At 46.3% G+C, this 17,953-nt stretch overlaps 1 protein-coding gene across 1 annotated transcript in view; it reads left to right on the forward strand.

The window, feature by feature from the left end:
* The first annotated feature begins 1,460 nt into the window (after positions 1 to 1,460).
* Positions 1,461 to 17,953, forward strand: part of ATXN10 (ataxin 10) — a 150,305-nt gene continuing 133,812 nt past the window's right edge. The window contains 1 exon segment of the mRNA XM_032493864.1: positions 1,461 to 1,821. Coding sequence (XP_032349755.1) covers positions 1,706 to 1,821 — 116 coding nt within the window. The 5' untranslated portion in view covers positions 1,461 to 1,705.

Here is a 17,953-nt window from a genome sequence, read left to right on the forward strand (position 1 = left end):
TTTTGTTTTACAATCAAGGATAGGAAGCTAAGGGGTAAGATCTTGATTCCTGATGACACATTTTATTTTTCCCTGAGGAAAAATTTTGCCCTGCTAAGGATTGTTAAGCATTTTGAATGGTCTCGAGCACTGCTAGGTGATCTAATGCCCAGCATATAGCAGATACATAGAAATATTTGTGGAATGAACAAATAGGTAAGGCTGAATTACAATATCAGGTAACTTGCTGTTTACGTTTCAGTTCTGCTGCTGGTGTTTATCGGGTCTCTAGATTTTATTTAGCTAAGAACATCAAGAATGCCGTCTTATAAACACACTCCTATTCCTCAAATCGAAATGTAGAGGGGACGTATTTACGCATTTTAAGTGGTTGCCACAGCCATTTGTACAGCCCTCTATCACAGCAGTTATCAACCGCAGTGTTATTTTTGTCTCTCTCTCCCAATAGACTTTGAGTTCCTTCAGGGTTCAGATCAGCTCTTACTGATCTTTATATAGTCGGCCCTCAGGTTCCACATCCTCGGATTCGGAGGGCTGACTATGGGACTTGGGCGCCCTGGAACCAATCCCGCGTGGATACTGAGGGGCCATGTCCAGACCTAGCACGGGCTTGGCAACACTGCTTATTGAAAGAACATACACATGACATGATAAAGGGAAGTGGAAAGAACATACATGAATTATCAAAACCCCAGAGAAGCCTTCTCTGAGTCCTATAAAATACACTCCTTTCCCTTTAGAAAGACACAATTCTTGTGGAACTTAGCTCTTTGACTTCTAATCATATATTAAGCCCTAGATGAGCTGGAGCAATGTATTCTCACCCCAAGCAGGCCTGGTAAATGATCTATCAGCAACAGTAAATGATTGCTAAGTGCTGGGAATTGAGCTTCCAGGGTCTGAGACTTGCACGCTGGTGAGATGGCTCCAGCTTCCACTGGGTGGGTATGTGCACTGATCAGTCCAGTCCACCCCACGATCCAGGTCTTCAGCCTTCTCTTAGAGTTGGGGGGGGGGGCTCTGCAGGACTCCTCTCCCTTCCTCCAAACCCTACCCCCATCCAGAACCCGCCTGCCAGCATCTCGTCCCTCAGGGTGAACCTGTACCCCCAAACCCCTCCTGTCGAGGCCTCCCAGGCCTGCATGTCTCCTCTCAGGGTAAACCGTCGAGATCTCCCCCGCTCATCTCCCCTCTCAGGGTGAACGTGTCCCCCAAACACCCTCCGGTCGAGACACCCTCTGCCCGCATCTCCCCTCTTAGGATGAACCTGCCCCCCCAAACCTACTCCCGTCGAGACCCCCTGCCCGCATCTCGCCCCTCAGGGTGAACCTGTCCCCGAAACCCCCTGCCGACTTCTCCTCTGGGATCCCACACCCTCCTGGCGTCCCCGCCCCCTCACACACAACTTCCGCCCGCGCCCCCTCCTCTCAGGCCGAACTTCCGGCCGGCGCCCCCTCCCTGCAGGCGGGACTTCCGCCCGCGCCCCCTCCTCTCGCCGCTCCGTCGCATCCTCCGGCCCGAGGCCCTCCCGGCCGCGTGACCTCGCGCCCTCCCGCCCCGGCCGCGGCTGCAGTGGCACTGAGGCGGCGGCGGCGGCGGCGGCGTCCGGAGGCTGCGGGCGCCCCTCCCCCTCCTGCTTTCCCTGCTGCTGCTCCTCCTCCTGCTCCTCGTCGTCGCCCGCTCGGCCCGAGCTGCGAGCGGCAAGATGGCCGCGCCCAGGCCGCCGCCCGCCAGGCTGTCCGGCGTCATGGTGCCCGCGCCCATCCAGGACCTGGAGGCTCTGCGCGCGCTGACGGCGCTCTTCAAAGAGCAGCGGAATCGGTAACGGCCCGGGCGGCGCGAGCGTCGGGGGCGGCCCGGCTGCGCGAGCGGTGCGGGGAAGGGGGCGCCCGGCGCGGCCCGGTGGTGCAGAGGCCCGCCCCCTCCTCCCGGATGGCCGCGGGGTGGAGGCCTCCGCGCGCCCCCCGGGGGGGCCCCGGGCCGCCGATGCCAGGCCCACGTCCTCCCGCGCGGGTCCCCGAGGGGCCCTGGGGGTTGACACCTGCTCCCTGCTCGCCAGTACAGTTGTGAAGTCGGGCTCGGGAAGGGGACGGATACATGGGAGCTTTCCGCCACGTTATGCGTGTTCTGTTAGCTGAGCACGCGTTGATGGCGAACCTGTAACGTGCAAGGTCCTCTCGGAGGCCCTGGCTGGGAGCCGACTGACAGGCCCCAGAGTCAGATAGCATATGTGCTGGTGGGCGAGAGACACGCTACGGATGTGCAAGGTGGGAGGTGGCGTGAACACCATTCCCCAGCTGTGAGACTAAGATTGGCACTCCATTCTGCCTGACTGTCAGCCCAGGCTTTGCCATTTCCAGTAGTGGCAGCGCCACTTCAATCCTGATTCTGCCGCTGAAGGGCCCGATAGCCATTGTAAAAGGTACCCAGGAGCCTGACGGACCTGGACTTGGTCCCTGGCTTTACAAGCTGTGCCTTATGGTGCAGTTTCTCCAAGCCTTAGATTTCTTGCCTGAAAATGGGAATATAATACATAATTTTATTGCTGAATTGTACAGAGGAATAAATGAAATAAAGCATCTGAAAATTTAAATTATGTGACAATCTCAGTCAATGCTTGTTTGATTTTGTCCTAGTCTTCTCTGGGCCTCAGTTTCCACGTCTATTTAATAGGAAAAATGCTGGACAGTACCTTTCTGGTGAGATTATTTGTAAGGATTAAGTGAGATAATGTGTATTAAATCCTTGATGGATACCTGATACATAGTACTAAATAAATATTAGCTGGATACTCTTATTATTTAATACATTTGCGGGTGATCTCCCATGTGCCAGGTTTTGTGCCAGGCGATGCAGCTGAAAAATGAAAAGTCCTTTTCTGGGAAGCCCTATTCTGGGGAGACAGCAGATGATTATACAATCACGGGAATATGCACAAAGAGCAGAGGGAGCATAGAAGAAAGGGAGTTGGTCCAGATGGTCCATAGAGGGGCCTCTTGGTCTGAGCACTTCTGCCTCAGATCACAATAGGAACATTGAGCTGTTGAAAGTGCTAAGAGCCAAGGGCCCTGCTCTTTGGGCTTTTGGGGAGATATGTTAATTGATATGATACCCCTGGGAGGTGTATTAATTGAGTTAATGCTTTGGCATGTCTTTACCATGGTGGACTCTTCCTTTAGTCAGAGATCAGTCATCAGCCTTTACTGAACATCTGCTCTGAAACAGGTTCTTTGTAGGGGCTGAAGGTGCAAAGATAAGTGTGACATCCCTTTTTTTAAGCATGTTAGCGTAATTGCCATGTAAACGAATTGTACCGGGTCCAGTCGAGAAGAGTTAGTGGCAGGAGGGAACTTGTGGATCTGACGTATAGATTGGTGGGTCAGGAAGGGCCATTGGGTTACTTTGACTGCATGGCCTACAGGTGAGAGGGCTAATTAGAAAGAACAATATATGCAAAGGGACTGTATGCTGACTTTGGGGATTCACTAGTGTCCCTCAGAGGGGTCTAATGGGGTTTGGACCAGAGTCCAGCTGCTCTGAGAGGATCCATTCAGTGCAGATGGACCTGGAGGGAAGGGAAGATTGGCCAAGGTGCCAGGCGCTGGATGGGACAGAAAGTGAAGCAAAATACGGCCTCAGGGTAGCAAGTAGAAAGACACCAGACAAAGCAAAAGTAAGTAAGTGATGGAACAAAAGGATTCTTCTCTGCTTGAGTGTGGGCTGAACTTAGTGACTTGCTTTTAAATAATAGGCTTGGGGGAAGTGACAGTGTGACTTCTGAGATGTAAAAGGCACTGCAGCTCCCTCTTTGCTTTCTTCTTGGATCACTCGCTCCAACAGAGCCAGCTGCCATGTCATGGGGGCACTCAGGCGCCCACGTAGAGAGATCTGCATGCTGAGGGATTGAGGCCTCCTGCCAGTGGTCGTGTGATGCACCGCCCTGGAAGCGGATCCTCTCAGTCCCCGTCCACTTCAGTTGTGTCCCCCTCGTGAGCAACCCTGAGCCAGAACCACTCCACTCAGATTCCTGACCCTCTGGCCTGTGTAAGACCACACATGTGATTGTTTTAAAGTACTACGTTTGGGGGTAGTTTGTTATATAGCAATAGATCATTACTATATCAATCTAAAATTTTCTTCCTTTCGATTAAACTCATAGAATGTAATGGGGAATAGTGTCTTAACTGCTAAAATCCATAAAAATTAATTATGATCATAAAATGTCAGTATTAAGATACTATTGAGCTATGTCTTCTCTGTGGAAGGTAATTCTTTTTCTTAACAGTTTTAAATTTGTCTTATACCTTTTGTTTAATGCACATATCTGCATTTTTTTCTCTTTTTAAGTTTTAAAAAATTATTTTAATTCTTAAATTTTAATTTTTTCATAATAATTTTAAATTTGTTTAATACCATTTGTTTGATATACATATCTGCATTTATTTAAAAAATAATTTTTCTTGCTGTGCTGTGAGTCTTTACAAGTCATGTTAAATTCATTCTGGAGGAAAGTAAGATATAAATACACTAAAAATTCTGTTTTCACCCTTTTCCTGGAGGCTTTATTTTCCAGTCCTTTAGCTATCCTTAGGATATTTCTACATCATTTTTGCTAATGATGTACCCAGACCTCCCCTATTAAAGTGTAGAGCCAGGTGAGATAGGTTGTCATACTGTGTACCTCCAGTGTCCGTGTAACCAGTCGCTGCATGTGGCTGTTTAAATTAATTAGCAATAAGTAAAATTAATAATTACATTTCTTCCTTGGACCAGCCACATTTTAACTACTCTGTAGCCACATGTGGCTAGTGGTTACCTTACTGGACCATGCAGATACAGAGTATTTCCATCATTACCAAAAGTTCTTTTGACTAATGCTACTCTATAATTTATTTTTCTCTATAGGGAAGGTTATGTTCTGGTTCTTGAGTATTTGAGAAAGAACAGTAACATTTGGATGCTACTTTCTGTAAATTCTTTTCACACTTAAACTGATACCTCATTGCTCTTCCATCAGATAAGCTCCTTGAGTAAAGTGAGCACATCACACTCCCTGTATCCCTAGCACCGCAGTCAGTCTGTTAATTGAAGGTGTTTAACAAATTCTTGTAGAATTGCAGCTTTTTGCATAACTTACTACTCAATGGCGCATGCTTGGTCTTTTTCTTCCATACTCATGTAGATAATAACTTTTTAAAAGAGTCTGTCAGTGTGGCTTCTTTTTTCTCTTTAATCTGTCTTTAGTCAAAGGTATTTTTCTGATTACTTTCTTCCAGGCTTTGTGTTCCTGTGTAATAGTGCAGATACTTCCCTCCATACTTCTGAACCCCTTTATATCCTATAAGCTCTATTTTCCTTTTTTTTTTTTTTAAGAAAGCACATTCTAACATACTATGTAATCATTGAGTGGTGTCTTATTTATTCTGTGCCTCCTTCCAGAATGGAAGGCCCATGGGGACAGAGATGGTTAGCTTTTTTACAATTACCTGTTAGGATAATACTCTTGAATTGGATGTCTTTGAACAATTTGGGAAATTGTCAGCCAGTATTTCTTCAAATACGGCTTCTCTCCCATTCTTTCCCTTCCTTCAGGGACTCAGTTACACATATGTTAAACCTTTCACTATGTTTTACATGTTTCATAGCCTCCTGTCAGTATTTCCCATTCTGTCTGAGCTTCTGTTTGAAAATTTTCTGCTAATCGCCCTTCTAGTTCCCTTCTCCTCTTTTCTGCTTTGTCTAATCTGCTGTCACCTGTTGTGTTCTTAGTTTCTGGTATTGTATTTTTGAGTTATTGTAGAATTTATTTGTTTTTTTTTAAATGGATTACTCTGTTGAAAATTCATTTTGTTATTTACCTTCTTAAGCACATTAAGTATTGTCATTTTAGAGAATGTGCCTGATAAATATGTATTGTCAGTTTTTGTCTTCTTGTGTTTAGTCATTTGGTCCTGTCTTTTATTGCATGCTGAGTGTTGTGTAAGGAATGTTAAGGCCATTTCCAGATATCTTCCCTTTGCAAAATATTTGCAAACTCTAAACCAAAATCAGTTTAAAACTTATTTCTTAAAATGAGGTATCACCTCACACCGGTCAGAATGGCCATAATTCAAAAGTCCAGAAAGGATAAATGCTGGAGAGGATGTGGAGAAAAGGGAACCCTCCTACACTGTTGGTGGGAATGTAGTTTGGTACAGCCATTGTGGAAACAGTATGGAGATTCCTCAAAAGACTAAAAATAGACTTACCATATGATCCGGCAAACCCCCTCCTGGGCATATGTCCAGAGGGAACCTTAATTCAAAAAGACACCTGCACTCCAGTGTTCACAGCAGCACTGTTTACAATAGCCAAGACGTGGAAACAACCTAAATGTCCATTGACAGATGAATGGATAAAGAAAATGTGGTATATTTATACAATGGAATACTATTCAGCCATAAAAATAATAAAATAATGTCACTTGCATCAACATTGATGGCCCTGGAGAATGTCATTCTAAGTCTAAGTAAGCCAGAAAGAAAAAGAAAGACACCATATGCTATCACTCATATGTGGAATCTAAAAAAAAAAAAAAAAAAAATAGACAAATGAACTTATTTATAAAACAGAAACAGACTCACAGATACAGAAGACAAACCTGTCGTTACCGGGGGGAAGAGGGTGGGAAGGAATAAATTGGGAGTTTGAGATTTGCAGACACTGGTATATATAAAATAGATAAACTACAAGTTTATACTGTGTAGCACAGGGAAATAAATATATTTGATATCTTATAGTATTGGTGAAAAGGAATATGAAAGTGAACATATGTATATTTATGTATGACTGAAGCATTGTGCTGTACACCAGAAATTGACACAATGTTGTAAACTGACTACTTCAATAAAAAAACCTATTTCTTTCAACAGATGGTAGTATAACAACTTGATATCTAATTAGAATAAAATGGACTTTGACCCACACCTTGTACCATTCACAGAAAATACTTCAACATGGATTGTAGACCTAGGCATAAAAGCTGAAACTATACAATGTTTAGAATATGGCTGAATATCTTTGTGATTTTGAGTATGGGCAAATGTTTCTTATCCAGGGCACAGATAACACTAACCATGCAAGAAAAAAATTGATTATCAGATTAGACTTTATCAAAATTAAAAAATTTTCATCAAAAGACATCATAAAAATGAAAAAGGCAGGCCATAGACTGAAAGTATTTCAGTACATATATCTGACCAAGGATTTGCTTAGAACATATAAAGTGCTCCTGCAACTCAATAGTAAAAAGATAACCGGGTTAAAAAATTGGACAGAAAACTTCTGTGCTGACAAAGGAAGATACATAAATGGCCACCAAACACACCAAACATGATAAAGTACTCAGCATCTTTAATCATTAAGAAAATGCAAATTAAAACAAGATACCACTCTATGCTCTTAGGATGGCTATTACCAAAAAAAAAAAAAAAAAAAGGAAATAAGTGTTGGTGAGGATGTGAAGAAATTGGAACCCTTGTATATTGCTGGTGGGGTGTGAAATGGTTCAGTTACTATGGAAAACAGTTTAGTGGCACCTTAAAAAGCTAAACATAGAATATGACCTAGCAGTTCCATTCTTAGGTATGTACCCAAGAGATTGAAAGCAGGGACTCAGATACTTGGGTGCCCACCGTTCACTGTAGCATTATTCACTGTTAGCCAGAAGATGGAAACAGCCCTGGTGTCCATCAGTAGATGAATGGGTAAACAAAAGTGTTAAGGACATACAATGGAATATTGTTTAGCCATAAAAGGAATGAAGTAACTGATACATGCGACACTGTGGGTGAACCTTGAAAACACGCTAAGTGAGAGAAACAGATGTAAAAGGACAAATACTGTATGATTCCATTTATATGAAGCACCTTGAACAGGCAGATTCATAGAAAAGGAAAGATTAGCGGTTACCAGGGATTGGAGGGGAAGGGGGAGTTATTTAGTGGTTACAGAGTTTCTGTTTGGGGTATTAAAAAGCTTTTGGAATTAGTAGTGAGTGATGGTTGTACAACATTGTGAATGTAATTAAAGCCCCTGAATTCTACACTTAAAAATGGTGAATTTTGTTACATACATATTTTACCACTGTTAACACGTTGATTGCCCACTGTGGGTTGGTTACCTCTGAGGAAACACAGCTGTCACCCACACTTGGGTGATGAGGTGATCAATGTGTTAAAATGTAATATACCAAAATCCATCGAATTATATAGTTGAAATGAGTAGTATGCTAATTACATCTCAATAAAGCTGTTATAAACAAGCAAAAGCGTAGTGACAAACCTCTGGATACTCGTTAGAATGGCTAGAATTAAAATGACTCAACAGCACCAAATCTTGGTGAAGGTGTGGTGCAACTGCTAGCTCTGGTACTTTGCTGGTGGGAGTGTCAGTGGTGCAGCTGTTTTGGGAAACATTTTGGTAGTTTTTCTGTAAAGTTAAATGTACCCCTGCCTGTGACCCTCAGTATTTACCCTAGGACATACGTCCACAAAAGACTTATAAATAAAAGAGTTGATAACAGCCAGACACTAGAAACAGCTCAGATGCTCAGATGTCCACCAGTGGGAGAATGGCTAAAACTGCCTGGTGACTGAAGTGCGTGACCCACCAGTGTACAAGACAGCGTGGACAGATGTTGAAGCATATTGAACGAAAGCAGCCAGACAAAGAGTACATACAGTATGATTCCGTGGGGCTGTGCAGCGGGCAGAGCTGGTCAGTGGTGATGCAGACGTGAGCGGTGGTTGTCAGAGGAGGCTGGGGTTGCCTGGAAAGGAGCATGAGGGAATTTGCTGGAGTAAAGGAAACGTGCTCTGTCTAGATGGGGATAATGGTTGCCTGGGTTTGACACAATCCATTCAGCATTTATGATCAGCATATTTCACTGTAGGCAAATTATATCTTAGTTTTCGGTGTGTAAATTATTATCCTTCTTGCCACCCCCGGAAGAACTTGAGCTAAATCTCAGCCAGCATGATTGGAGGACTTGGTGGAAATGTCACTGGTCTTTTCTGTCACTAATTGAGAGTTACCACTGGTGAAGTAATGGTTTGAGTTGTACAATTTGCTTGAAGAGAAGAGAGAATTGGACATCTCGTGTTCTTAGTATACTCAGAGCTAACTGGGTTTTGTTCCACATTTTCACCCATGCCAGACAGTGCTATCTGTGTTTCCAGAACCTGAGATGAGCTGAGGTGATGGGAGAATGAATGAAATGCTTGAAACCAAATCTAGAAAACAGGAGAAGTAATCGTGGAAGGATGAGGGAAGGAAATGTGGCACTGGACGCTTCAGCCCGTTGTCCCCCGAGAATTGCAGTGTGAGGGGTCTGGGATCTTGCATTGCAGGGACAGTCGTATATCTTACGTCTGACTGGCTTGGGACGTGAGCTCTCTTTCTCCTGGGGGGTGGGGTTGACCTTTCCTTTTTGTGACCTCTGAATAACACAGGGCTCTGTGGGGCTTTTATGCAGTGACTGAATTTTTTTTTAAATAATGTGAGTTTTGGGAGCTCTTCCCCTCTCCCCTGAAATGTGCCAGTCTGAAATATTGATACCTTTTTTGGACTCAGTGGATTTCAGGGGGAAAAGGCTTTTGTAAGGCTTAGGTCTAGTTTCAAATCCAAGTACTGCAACTTACTAGCTGCCTGAACTGGCAAATATTTTTAACTTCTCTGAGCCTCAGTTTTCTCCTTGGTAGAATGGGTATTATGATAATGCCTACCTTGTAGGGTTGATGTAGGTATTAGGGTGAGCTGTAAGTAGAGAGTCCGGAATGGTGCTCAGCAGACACCAGGATTACTATTGCAGGCTCTGGTCAGAATCAGGAGAGGAAACGGCCTCGCCTGGAGTGTCGGTGCAGTAAGCTCGGTCCCCAGAGCTGCAGCCTGTCCTGGGTCTGTAAGTGGCAGTGGTCCTTTCCCTGCCCCGCCTGCCAGTCTGGATGTCCTTTCCCCCGGTGCTGGAGCGCGCCTCTGATGCTAGGGGTCCGAGCCCTTGGTTGCCTTCCTCTTGTCGGCCTGTGGTTGCTGCAGTTGCCTGTTTCTGGTTATCCTTAGACACAGAGGTACAAGAGACCTCCCATCAAATCCCCCAGTGCCAGTGATGTAGTAACTCCTCCTTTGCCTGCTGGGTCACTGGCCTGAGCATCTCCAGGTGCTCGTTCTGTAGATCTAGTTTAAGGTGCACGAGGTCCCTTTCTGTGCTCCCTGATGGAAGTGCCCTTGCTTGGACCTGGGGCTGAGTCCAGCACAGTCCAGGGTTGCGGGCTTGGGACTGGGAGTGGGAGGAAAGGGGCCAGTTTTTCTGAGGGTTGGATTTTTCGCTTTGAAGTTTTAGTTTGCTGGCTCACCTTGAGAGATTTGTTATATTTCCCCCCTTTCTGGGCTCTCCTTTCCCTGTATAAGGATGTTGTGCTTTCTTCCACGTATTTCCCCAGTGACCCTAGCCTAAAGTCAGATCTTCTGTTGATGATTTATATCAGAGTGCTACTGGGGATATTGGGTTTCTGCCTGGTCACCCAGCCGGCCAGCATCTTGGACCAGATTCTGTGTGTGAAGCTCTCTCGGCTTCCTCCTGACGTCGGAGGCACACAGCTGTGCATGGAGCCGATGCCCAGGGCTGCACTGAGCACAGCGCTCTTCCTCTTTCTTCACATGCGGAGGAGTCCTGTCCTAGCACTGAGTTTGACATGGTGGCTGCTTCTGGTCCCCGTCATCCTGCTGGAGCTGAACTGCAGACAGCCTCTGGCCATTCTGAACCGGTCCACTCTAGTTTAGACCTGATTTAGCCGAGTATTTCCAGTCAGTTTTCAGTGTATGGAGGTACTCACCTTGTTTTAAAACTGGGCTGTATAATTTTAAAAAATGAACATGTGGTTACCTTGTTTGGAATGGAGGGGAGAGTCTGAAGTGTGAGCGCCTCCCTTGCCGCACTTCTCACAATGAAACAGGCTTTTATACAACTTTATCCCCACTTGATTGTGGCTGTGTTGAGGGCAGGGACTGTCTTCTTCATGGTGTCTTCTAGTTCAGTGCTTGGTCCATTTTGGGTGCTTAATACGTATTGAACTGAACGGAACAATGAAGAGCCAATGGCTGTAATGGACAAAACCACTCTTAGTCCTGCAGAGAGCCAGTCAGTAACAGTTGCTGAAATTACTCAAAAGCTATTAATTTGGTGTACCCTGTGAGCCATTCATTTCATCACTTCATGTATGCCGTGTGCCACGCGCTGTGTTTAGCGGTGCAGCTTTAGCTGGTACAGTACAAGTGACTGTCTTTAGCTCACTTTGGGCCACCGAAGGAGGAGTAGCTCACATGCTGTAATATTAAATTTATAACTTCATTCCTTTGCCCGTGCACACATTCCTGGTTTCCTCTTGTTTGAATTACTGTTTCATCTCCTACTGAAAACCTTTCTTGACCCAGATGCTTCTGCCCTGGGGTCCCCTTCGCATACAGTACTTCCCTCTCTCAGAGAACTTCACTTAATCACCTGCCAGTCCCACAAGGATGAGAGCAACCTGAGGGCAGGATTCTTAATCTACCTCTGGGTTCTCAGTGCCGCTTTAAGTCCTAGCACATCATGTGCACTTGATGATGTTTTTATTATTTCCTTAAATATTTAATTTTCTGGAGTCATTGGATACAAAGTGAGCGCATAGAGGAAAGACTCTAGTTAGAAAAAATTGTCAGATATGACAGATGGTTATGATATCAAGAGATAAAAAATGTCTTGGTATTCTTAATTGCTTACATTAATATGTTGACTAACTTTCATAAAGGGAGTAGACTGAGCCTTTCAGAGGTCAACATGGTGCAGAACTCAAAAATAAGCCCACCGTCTGTATGTACACACACTCACGCAGGTTTCCCCCAAGCATTACTGAGCCTCCGGCCAGCAAGTCTTTGGCTGCGCCAGAAACAAAAACAAAAAATGAAACAAAACAAAAAAACCCCCAAAACCCACACGAGTAGTCAGCTTAGCTAAGGATGCCATATGCTATCTTGACTCAAGCATGATTCAGATCAGCTTTGTTGAGAGAGAACGTCAATTACGCTGCACTATAAAAAGGACTGTGTGGAGTGGTGACAGCGCCTTTATTTTTACCTGTGCCATGAGCTGGAATACCACATGGAGCTGTCTGGTAAGGTGTTCTGACTCAACTTCAAAACACAGATGTGGTCAGTGAGAGCCACCCCTCACCTTCAATTATCTTAAATGGACAAAGTAGACAGGAAAAAGTTTGAGCCAGCAAATCAAAATAAAGAAGGTTAGAATTGTGACCAACGGTGCCCTCAGAGGAGAGTTTCTCAGCTCTTTCATTCTTACAGTCTTTTGTAGTGGTCCCCGGGCCCAAGGGTGTGGCCACTGGGCTGTAGGCAAGGACACTCATTCAAAGGCAAAGGAACCCCGGGACTAACTCTACGTTGAGTCAACCTCTCTGACGGCCACAGGCCTAGAGAAGTCACATCAGAGTTAAGAGGGCGATTTGTACTCATGTGATACACTCATTATGGCCACTGAGGAGTTAATGTATATATATATGTGTATATACGTATTCCTGAGAAGAATGCTGGGCACGTAATAAGCACAACTTAAGTGTTAGTGGCTATCATCCTCGTTGAGAATATTATAAAACTTTATCAGAAGACATTAGAGAAAACACCAATGTTTATACCATTACATGAATGGAAACCTCAGTGACAGAGACGTCACTTCTCCCCAGGCTGACCTGTGGTTTCAGGGCCATTCACAGTCACATCTCGACAGGGTGGCTGCTAGATGTTCACAAGCTGATATTTTTACTTTGTATGGGAGACTCCTCAGTTTTCTGCTATTCTCTGACTCCCTTCAGGCTTTGTATGAATCCTTTTCTGACACGTCATCTTTTTGTTTTTTAACATTTTTTATTGATTTATAATCATTTTACAATGTTGTGTCAAATTCCAGTGTTCAGCATAATTTTTCAGTCATACATGGACATATACACACTCATTGTCACATTTTTTTTCTCTGTGAGCTACCATAACATTTTGTGTATATTTCCCTGTGCTATACAGTGTAATCTTGTTTATCTATTCTACAATTTTTAAAATCCCAGTCTATCCCTTCCCACCCTCCGCCCCCCTGGCAACCACAAGTCTGTATTCTCTGTCTATGAGTCTATTTCTGTCCTGTATTTACGCTTTGTTTTTGTTTGTTTGTTTGTTTTTGTTTTTTAGATTCCACACATAAGCGATCTCATATGGTATTTTTCTTTCTCTTTCTGGCTTACATCACTTAGAACAGCCTACATGTCCATCAATAGGTTCCTGGATAAAGAAGATGTGGTATATTTATACAATGGAATACTACTCAGCCATAAAAACCGACCACATAACGCCATTTGCAGCAACATGGATGCTCCTGGAGAATGTCATTCTAAGTGAAATGTCATCCTAAATGACACGTCATCTTTTAAAACCCTTCCCCTGTGCCCTCAGCGAAATTCCCCATGTCCTCGGCCTCTGAACAGTCCATCTGTTGTCTTGATCTTGGTGAAACATGGCTCACTTCTGAGGACAGACCTTTCCCAGAAGGTCTTCAGGGTGGGGGGCCATCTTCTCCTGTGTGCAGTGGGCTGTCGGGGTCGGGGGCCGTCTTCTCCTGTGTGCAGTGGGCTGTCGGTTTAGGGGGCCATCTTCTCCTGTGTGCAGTGGGCTGTCAGGATGGGGGGCCATCTTCTCCTGTGTGCAGTGGGCTGTCGGGGTCGGGGGCCGTCTTCTCCTGTGTGCAGTGGGCTGTCGGGGTGGGGGGGCCGTCTTCTCCTGTGTGCAGTGCGCTGATCGGGGTGGGGGGCCATCTTCTCCTGTGTGCCGTGCGCTGTCGGGGTGGGGGGCCATCTTCTCCTGTGTGCAGTGGGCTGTCGGGGTGGGGGGGCCGTCTTCTCCTGTGTGCAGTGCGCTGATCGGGGTGGGGGGCCGTCTTCTGTGTGCAGTGGGCTGTCGGGGTGGGGGGCCATCTTCTCCTGTGTGCAGTGCGCTGTCGGGGTGGGGGGCCATCTTCTCCTGTGTGCAGTGCGCTGTCGGGGTGGGGGGCCATCTTCTCCTGTGTGCAGTGGGCTGTCGGGGTGGGGGGGCCGTCTTCTCCTGTGTGCAGTGGGCTGTCGGGGTGGGGGGCCATCTTCTCCTGTGTGCAGTGTGCTGTCGGGGTGGGGGGCCGTCTTCTCCTGTGTGTGGTGGGCTGCTGGGCTTGGAGGCGTGTAGGTGTGACGGTGCCTATCGCTGCTGCTCTCGCAGCGTTTTCCTCCCCGAGCCCTCCAGCGTCTCCTCTCTCACCATCAGAGTATATGCGGGTGTAATCTCTTTCGCTGTTAATGCTCTGTGGTCACCGTACCTGCTCCTTAAAGAACTTAGCTCTAGTTCAGTGTTAGCTCCGCGTTACTTCTCCTGTCTTAGTCTTGGGTACTTAGTGCTACATAGGTTATCCTGTCATCACCCCGGCCTTTTGTTTCTGTGCTCCAGGCCTTGTGAACTCCAGCTGCACTCCCTCCACAGCCCGGCCCTCCAGTCCCCCTCTGGCTGCCTGTCTTCTTGTGTCTCTGGGTCCCCTACTCCAGCGAGTCTCCAACCCTGCCAGGACCTGCAGGTGCTGCTCCTGCTCCTTCCTGCCTCTTCACTGCCCGCTTGTTCCTCACGTTCACGTTTCCATTCTGAAATCCAGTGCAGACCCAGGGATGCGTAATGAAGCATCTCCTTGCGTGTATCCTGAGTCCCTGGCCTCTTCTCTCAACTTCGCTGTTCTTTCCTGGTAAAGCTCCCGCTCCAGTCAAAGCCGCCTTGCTGTTCCCTTTGTGTCTGCGCCCAAGTGCCTGGGCAAGGCTGGAGAGGACCTCACAGCCGTGCCGGCTGGGCTTCCGTGAGCCGACGATCACTAGCCGTGGGCAGGCGTGTCATCCTGCCTGGCCATCCTCCTGTTCCCTAGTCCGTAATTCCCCGCTTCCCTAGTCACCTCTTCTGTGCCTTTTGCTCTCCCTGAGTCTCCATTGCCTCTCCCTCATCCTCGTTCTCAGCTTCCTATTTTTCTGAGAAAAATAGGGGCAACCAGGAGATAATTTCCGGGAACTCCCCTCACCCTCGCTGCCCACCTCCCTGTGTCTGCCTCCGCAATTTCCCTTCTGTTACGGGGGATGAAGTGTCTCGCTCCGAATGCCAGCCCCCCTCAGGTCTGCACTAAATTCCACTCCCTTTTGCACACATTCCTATTGGGTTATTCTCATCCGTTTGTGGATCTGCTGTAATTAGCTCCATCCTAGGAAAAATCTCTCCGCCATCCCCTTGGGTGGTGGTTTTTTTTTTCCTGCTCCCATTTATAATAAAACTTCTCTAAGAGGTTTTTATATTCACTACTACAGTTTTTTGTTTATCTTGAGGCCATTCCACGCTGTGAAATCCATTGGTCTTCACCTTAAACCCTTCTCTTACGCGACCTCTCAGCTGTGTGGGATGTAGTCCGTCGCTTCTCTCTTGAAACGCTTTCTTCGTCTGGCTTGTAGGACACCAGCCCTTCTGACCCTCCTGCCTTCCCGGCTGTTCTCTCTCCCCAGGTCCCAGAGCTCGGGCCTCGGGCCGCTTCCCCCGCCCTGTGTGTCCTCCCCTGGTGGCTGCGCTCAGTCCTGTGGCTTCGCTCCTTACGTTGTGGTGACGTTTTTCTTCAGCTGGACTTTTCTCCTTGTCCCCAGACTTGTGTGTTCACCTGCCTGCTCCACATTTCCGCTTGTATTTCTAAGAGGCACCTCCAGTTTAACAAATCTCGGACTGAGCTCCTGACTCCCCTGTCTTCCACATGTCTTTGCAGCAGTCTTCTCCGTTTCCGCAAATGGCAGATGCGTCTGCTCCTTTGTTGCTCAGCCATCCTTGACCCCCTGTCCGATAACCCTCAAAACGACTGGTCATCAGATCTTATTGGCTCCTCTTGAGAATATATTCAGGATCTGACCTCTGCTCACTGTGTCTGCTGTGGCCACTCTTCCTCTGTGGTCCTGGTGTCTTTTCTTCCCCCTGCTATGATCAGCCTTTTACAGAATAGCCAGAGGGATTCTTTAAAAATGAAAGTCAGATGATGTCAGTCCCCTGCTCAGAAGCCTTCCTGCGTCACAGCAGGATGGAAGCCGAAGTCCTTTCAGGGGCCGGGAGCCTGTGCCCTTTGGCTCTCTAGTACCTCATCGGGCTGCTTCCACAAGCCCCTGTGACATGCGGGGGGCCTCCCCCTGCCCTCCATCCAGGCTCTTCTCCCAGGAAGCTGTGTAGCTTGCTTCGTCACCAGCTTCAGTTCTATGCTCAAATATCACTTTTTAAATAAGGTTTTTGAGAAGGTTCCTTTTTTTTTTTTTAATGGAGCTACTGGCGATTGAATCCAGGACATGCTAAACATGTCCTCTACCACTGAGCTATCCCCTCCCCACTTAATAAAGTCCTTAAGAAGTTCTTATGTACAGAATCTTTCTCTACCTAAGAATGTAAAGGCATTCTCCTTGTATTTTCTCCCAGAGCTTTGTAGTTTTGCCTAACATGTATTCCTAAATCCATCTGGGGCTACTTTTTTAGTAGGATTACAAGTAAGGCGCCAGTCCAGTTTTTCCCTGTACAATTGGCAGGTGTTCCAGCGCCCCTCCGGAACAGGCCAGCCAACAGGCCAGCCTTCCCCCAGGACCTTCAGTTCCGGCGCCGCTGTTCGGGTTTCCCTGTGTGTGCAGCTCTCCTCCGGACACTGTCCACTTCTGTGCATTTCGCCTTCTTGTAGCTTCCTTTACTTGATATAATGCATTTGAGATTCTGTCTCTGTCCTAATGAGAGATAGATTCTGTCTGTGGTGAGGACACTGGGAAGGAGGGAAGCATGCGATTTTGGGGGTGGGTGGGGAGAGGACTTATGTACTTGGAACCCTTTAAAGCCAGGGTCACCAAACTATGATCCATGGGCCAAATCTGAGCCACCAGATTTGGTGGCTTTTTATTTTTTAATGGCTTTTGAGTTAAGAATGATTTTTACATTTTAAATGGTGAGGGAAAATAAATAAAATTTCATGACACGAAAATTACATGCTCTTTAAATTCGGTGTCTGTGAAAAGAGTGTCCCCAGGACACAGGTTGGCGGGTGGGTTGCGGTGTCGTCTGCGGCAGCAGCGGTGACACGTCAGCGGTGAGCAGCTTACCCCCGGCCTTCACAGGAGAGGCTTCCCAGCCCTGCAGGATGGATCAGTCTTCGCTGCCAGGGACAGCTCCAGAGTCCTGCATGTGACAGGTGAAGGGAAAAGAGCATCAAGAGGAGAGTTTTGAGGGCTGCAAAGATAAATTTCAAACTTTTGCCCTAGACTGTTTCTCGTAGGAGATAGAAATGTTTTTATTTTCTGTTTTCATTCAATCTAACCCAGTCAACTCAGTAAGCAGGTTTATGGCTTTAAATAACAACCAATGATTGTTATTTTAATCTCTGAACCTGTGTGTGTTTTAATAGTTTTTTCTCAGTGACAGGGGTTAAACTACTCTAGGCCACATATGGCAATTTTTAATTAAATCTAAGGTATTAGAATAAATCTTTTAACAAGTATGGAAGTCTTAGTTGTAGCGTTCCAGTGACGAGCAGCTAGTTTCCTTGTCAAGCAGGGGTCCTGCCTGGTGTGTTAACTGTAAGACACATATACAGGTAGTTCGTTAGACCCATCTAACCTGCTGCATATAATCACCGGCAGTTTTCTTTAATTTTACTCAAACAGGATCAAACCTACAGATCTGTTCCAACTTGAAGGAAATGAAATTCTACCTTTTGTGTAACTCAAAGGCTCTTGTTTTGTTCTGTAATGTAACATTGCATTTATGTGTTGTCTGCAGGGTATGCATTCCTCCCTAAAAGGGATGTCTAGTGGTTGAA

This window comes from Camelus ferus, chromosome 12 (genome assembly GCF_009834535.1).
Source record: "Camelus ferus isolate YT-003-E chromosome 12, BCGSAC_Cfer_1.0, whole genome shotgun sequence".
Classification (NCBI taxonomy): domain Eukaryota; kingdom Metazoa; phylum Chordata; class Mammalia; order Artiodactyla; family Camelidae; genus Camelus; species Camelus ferus.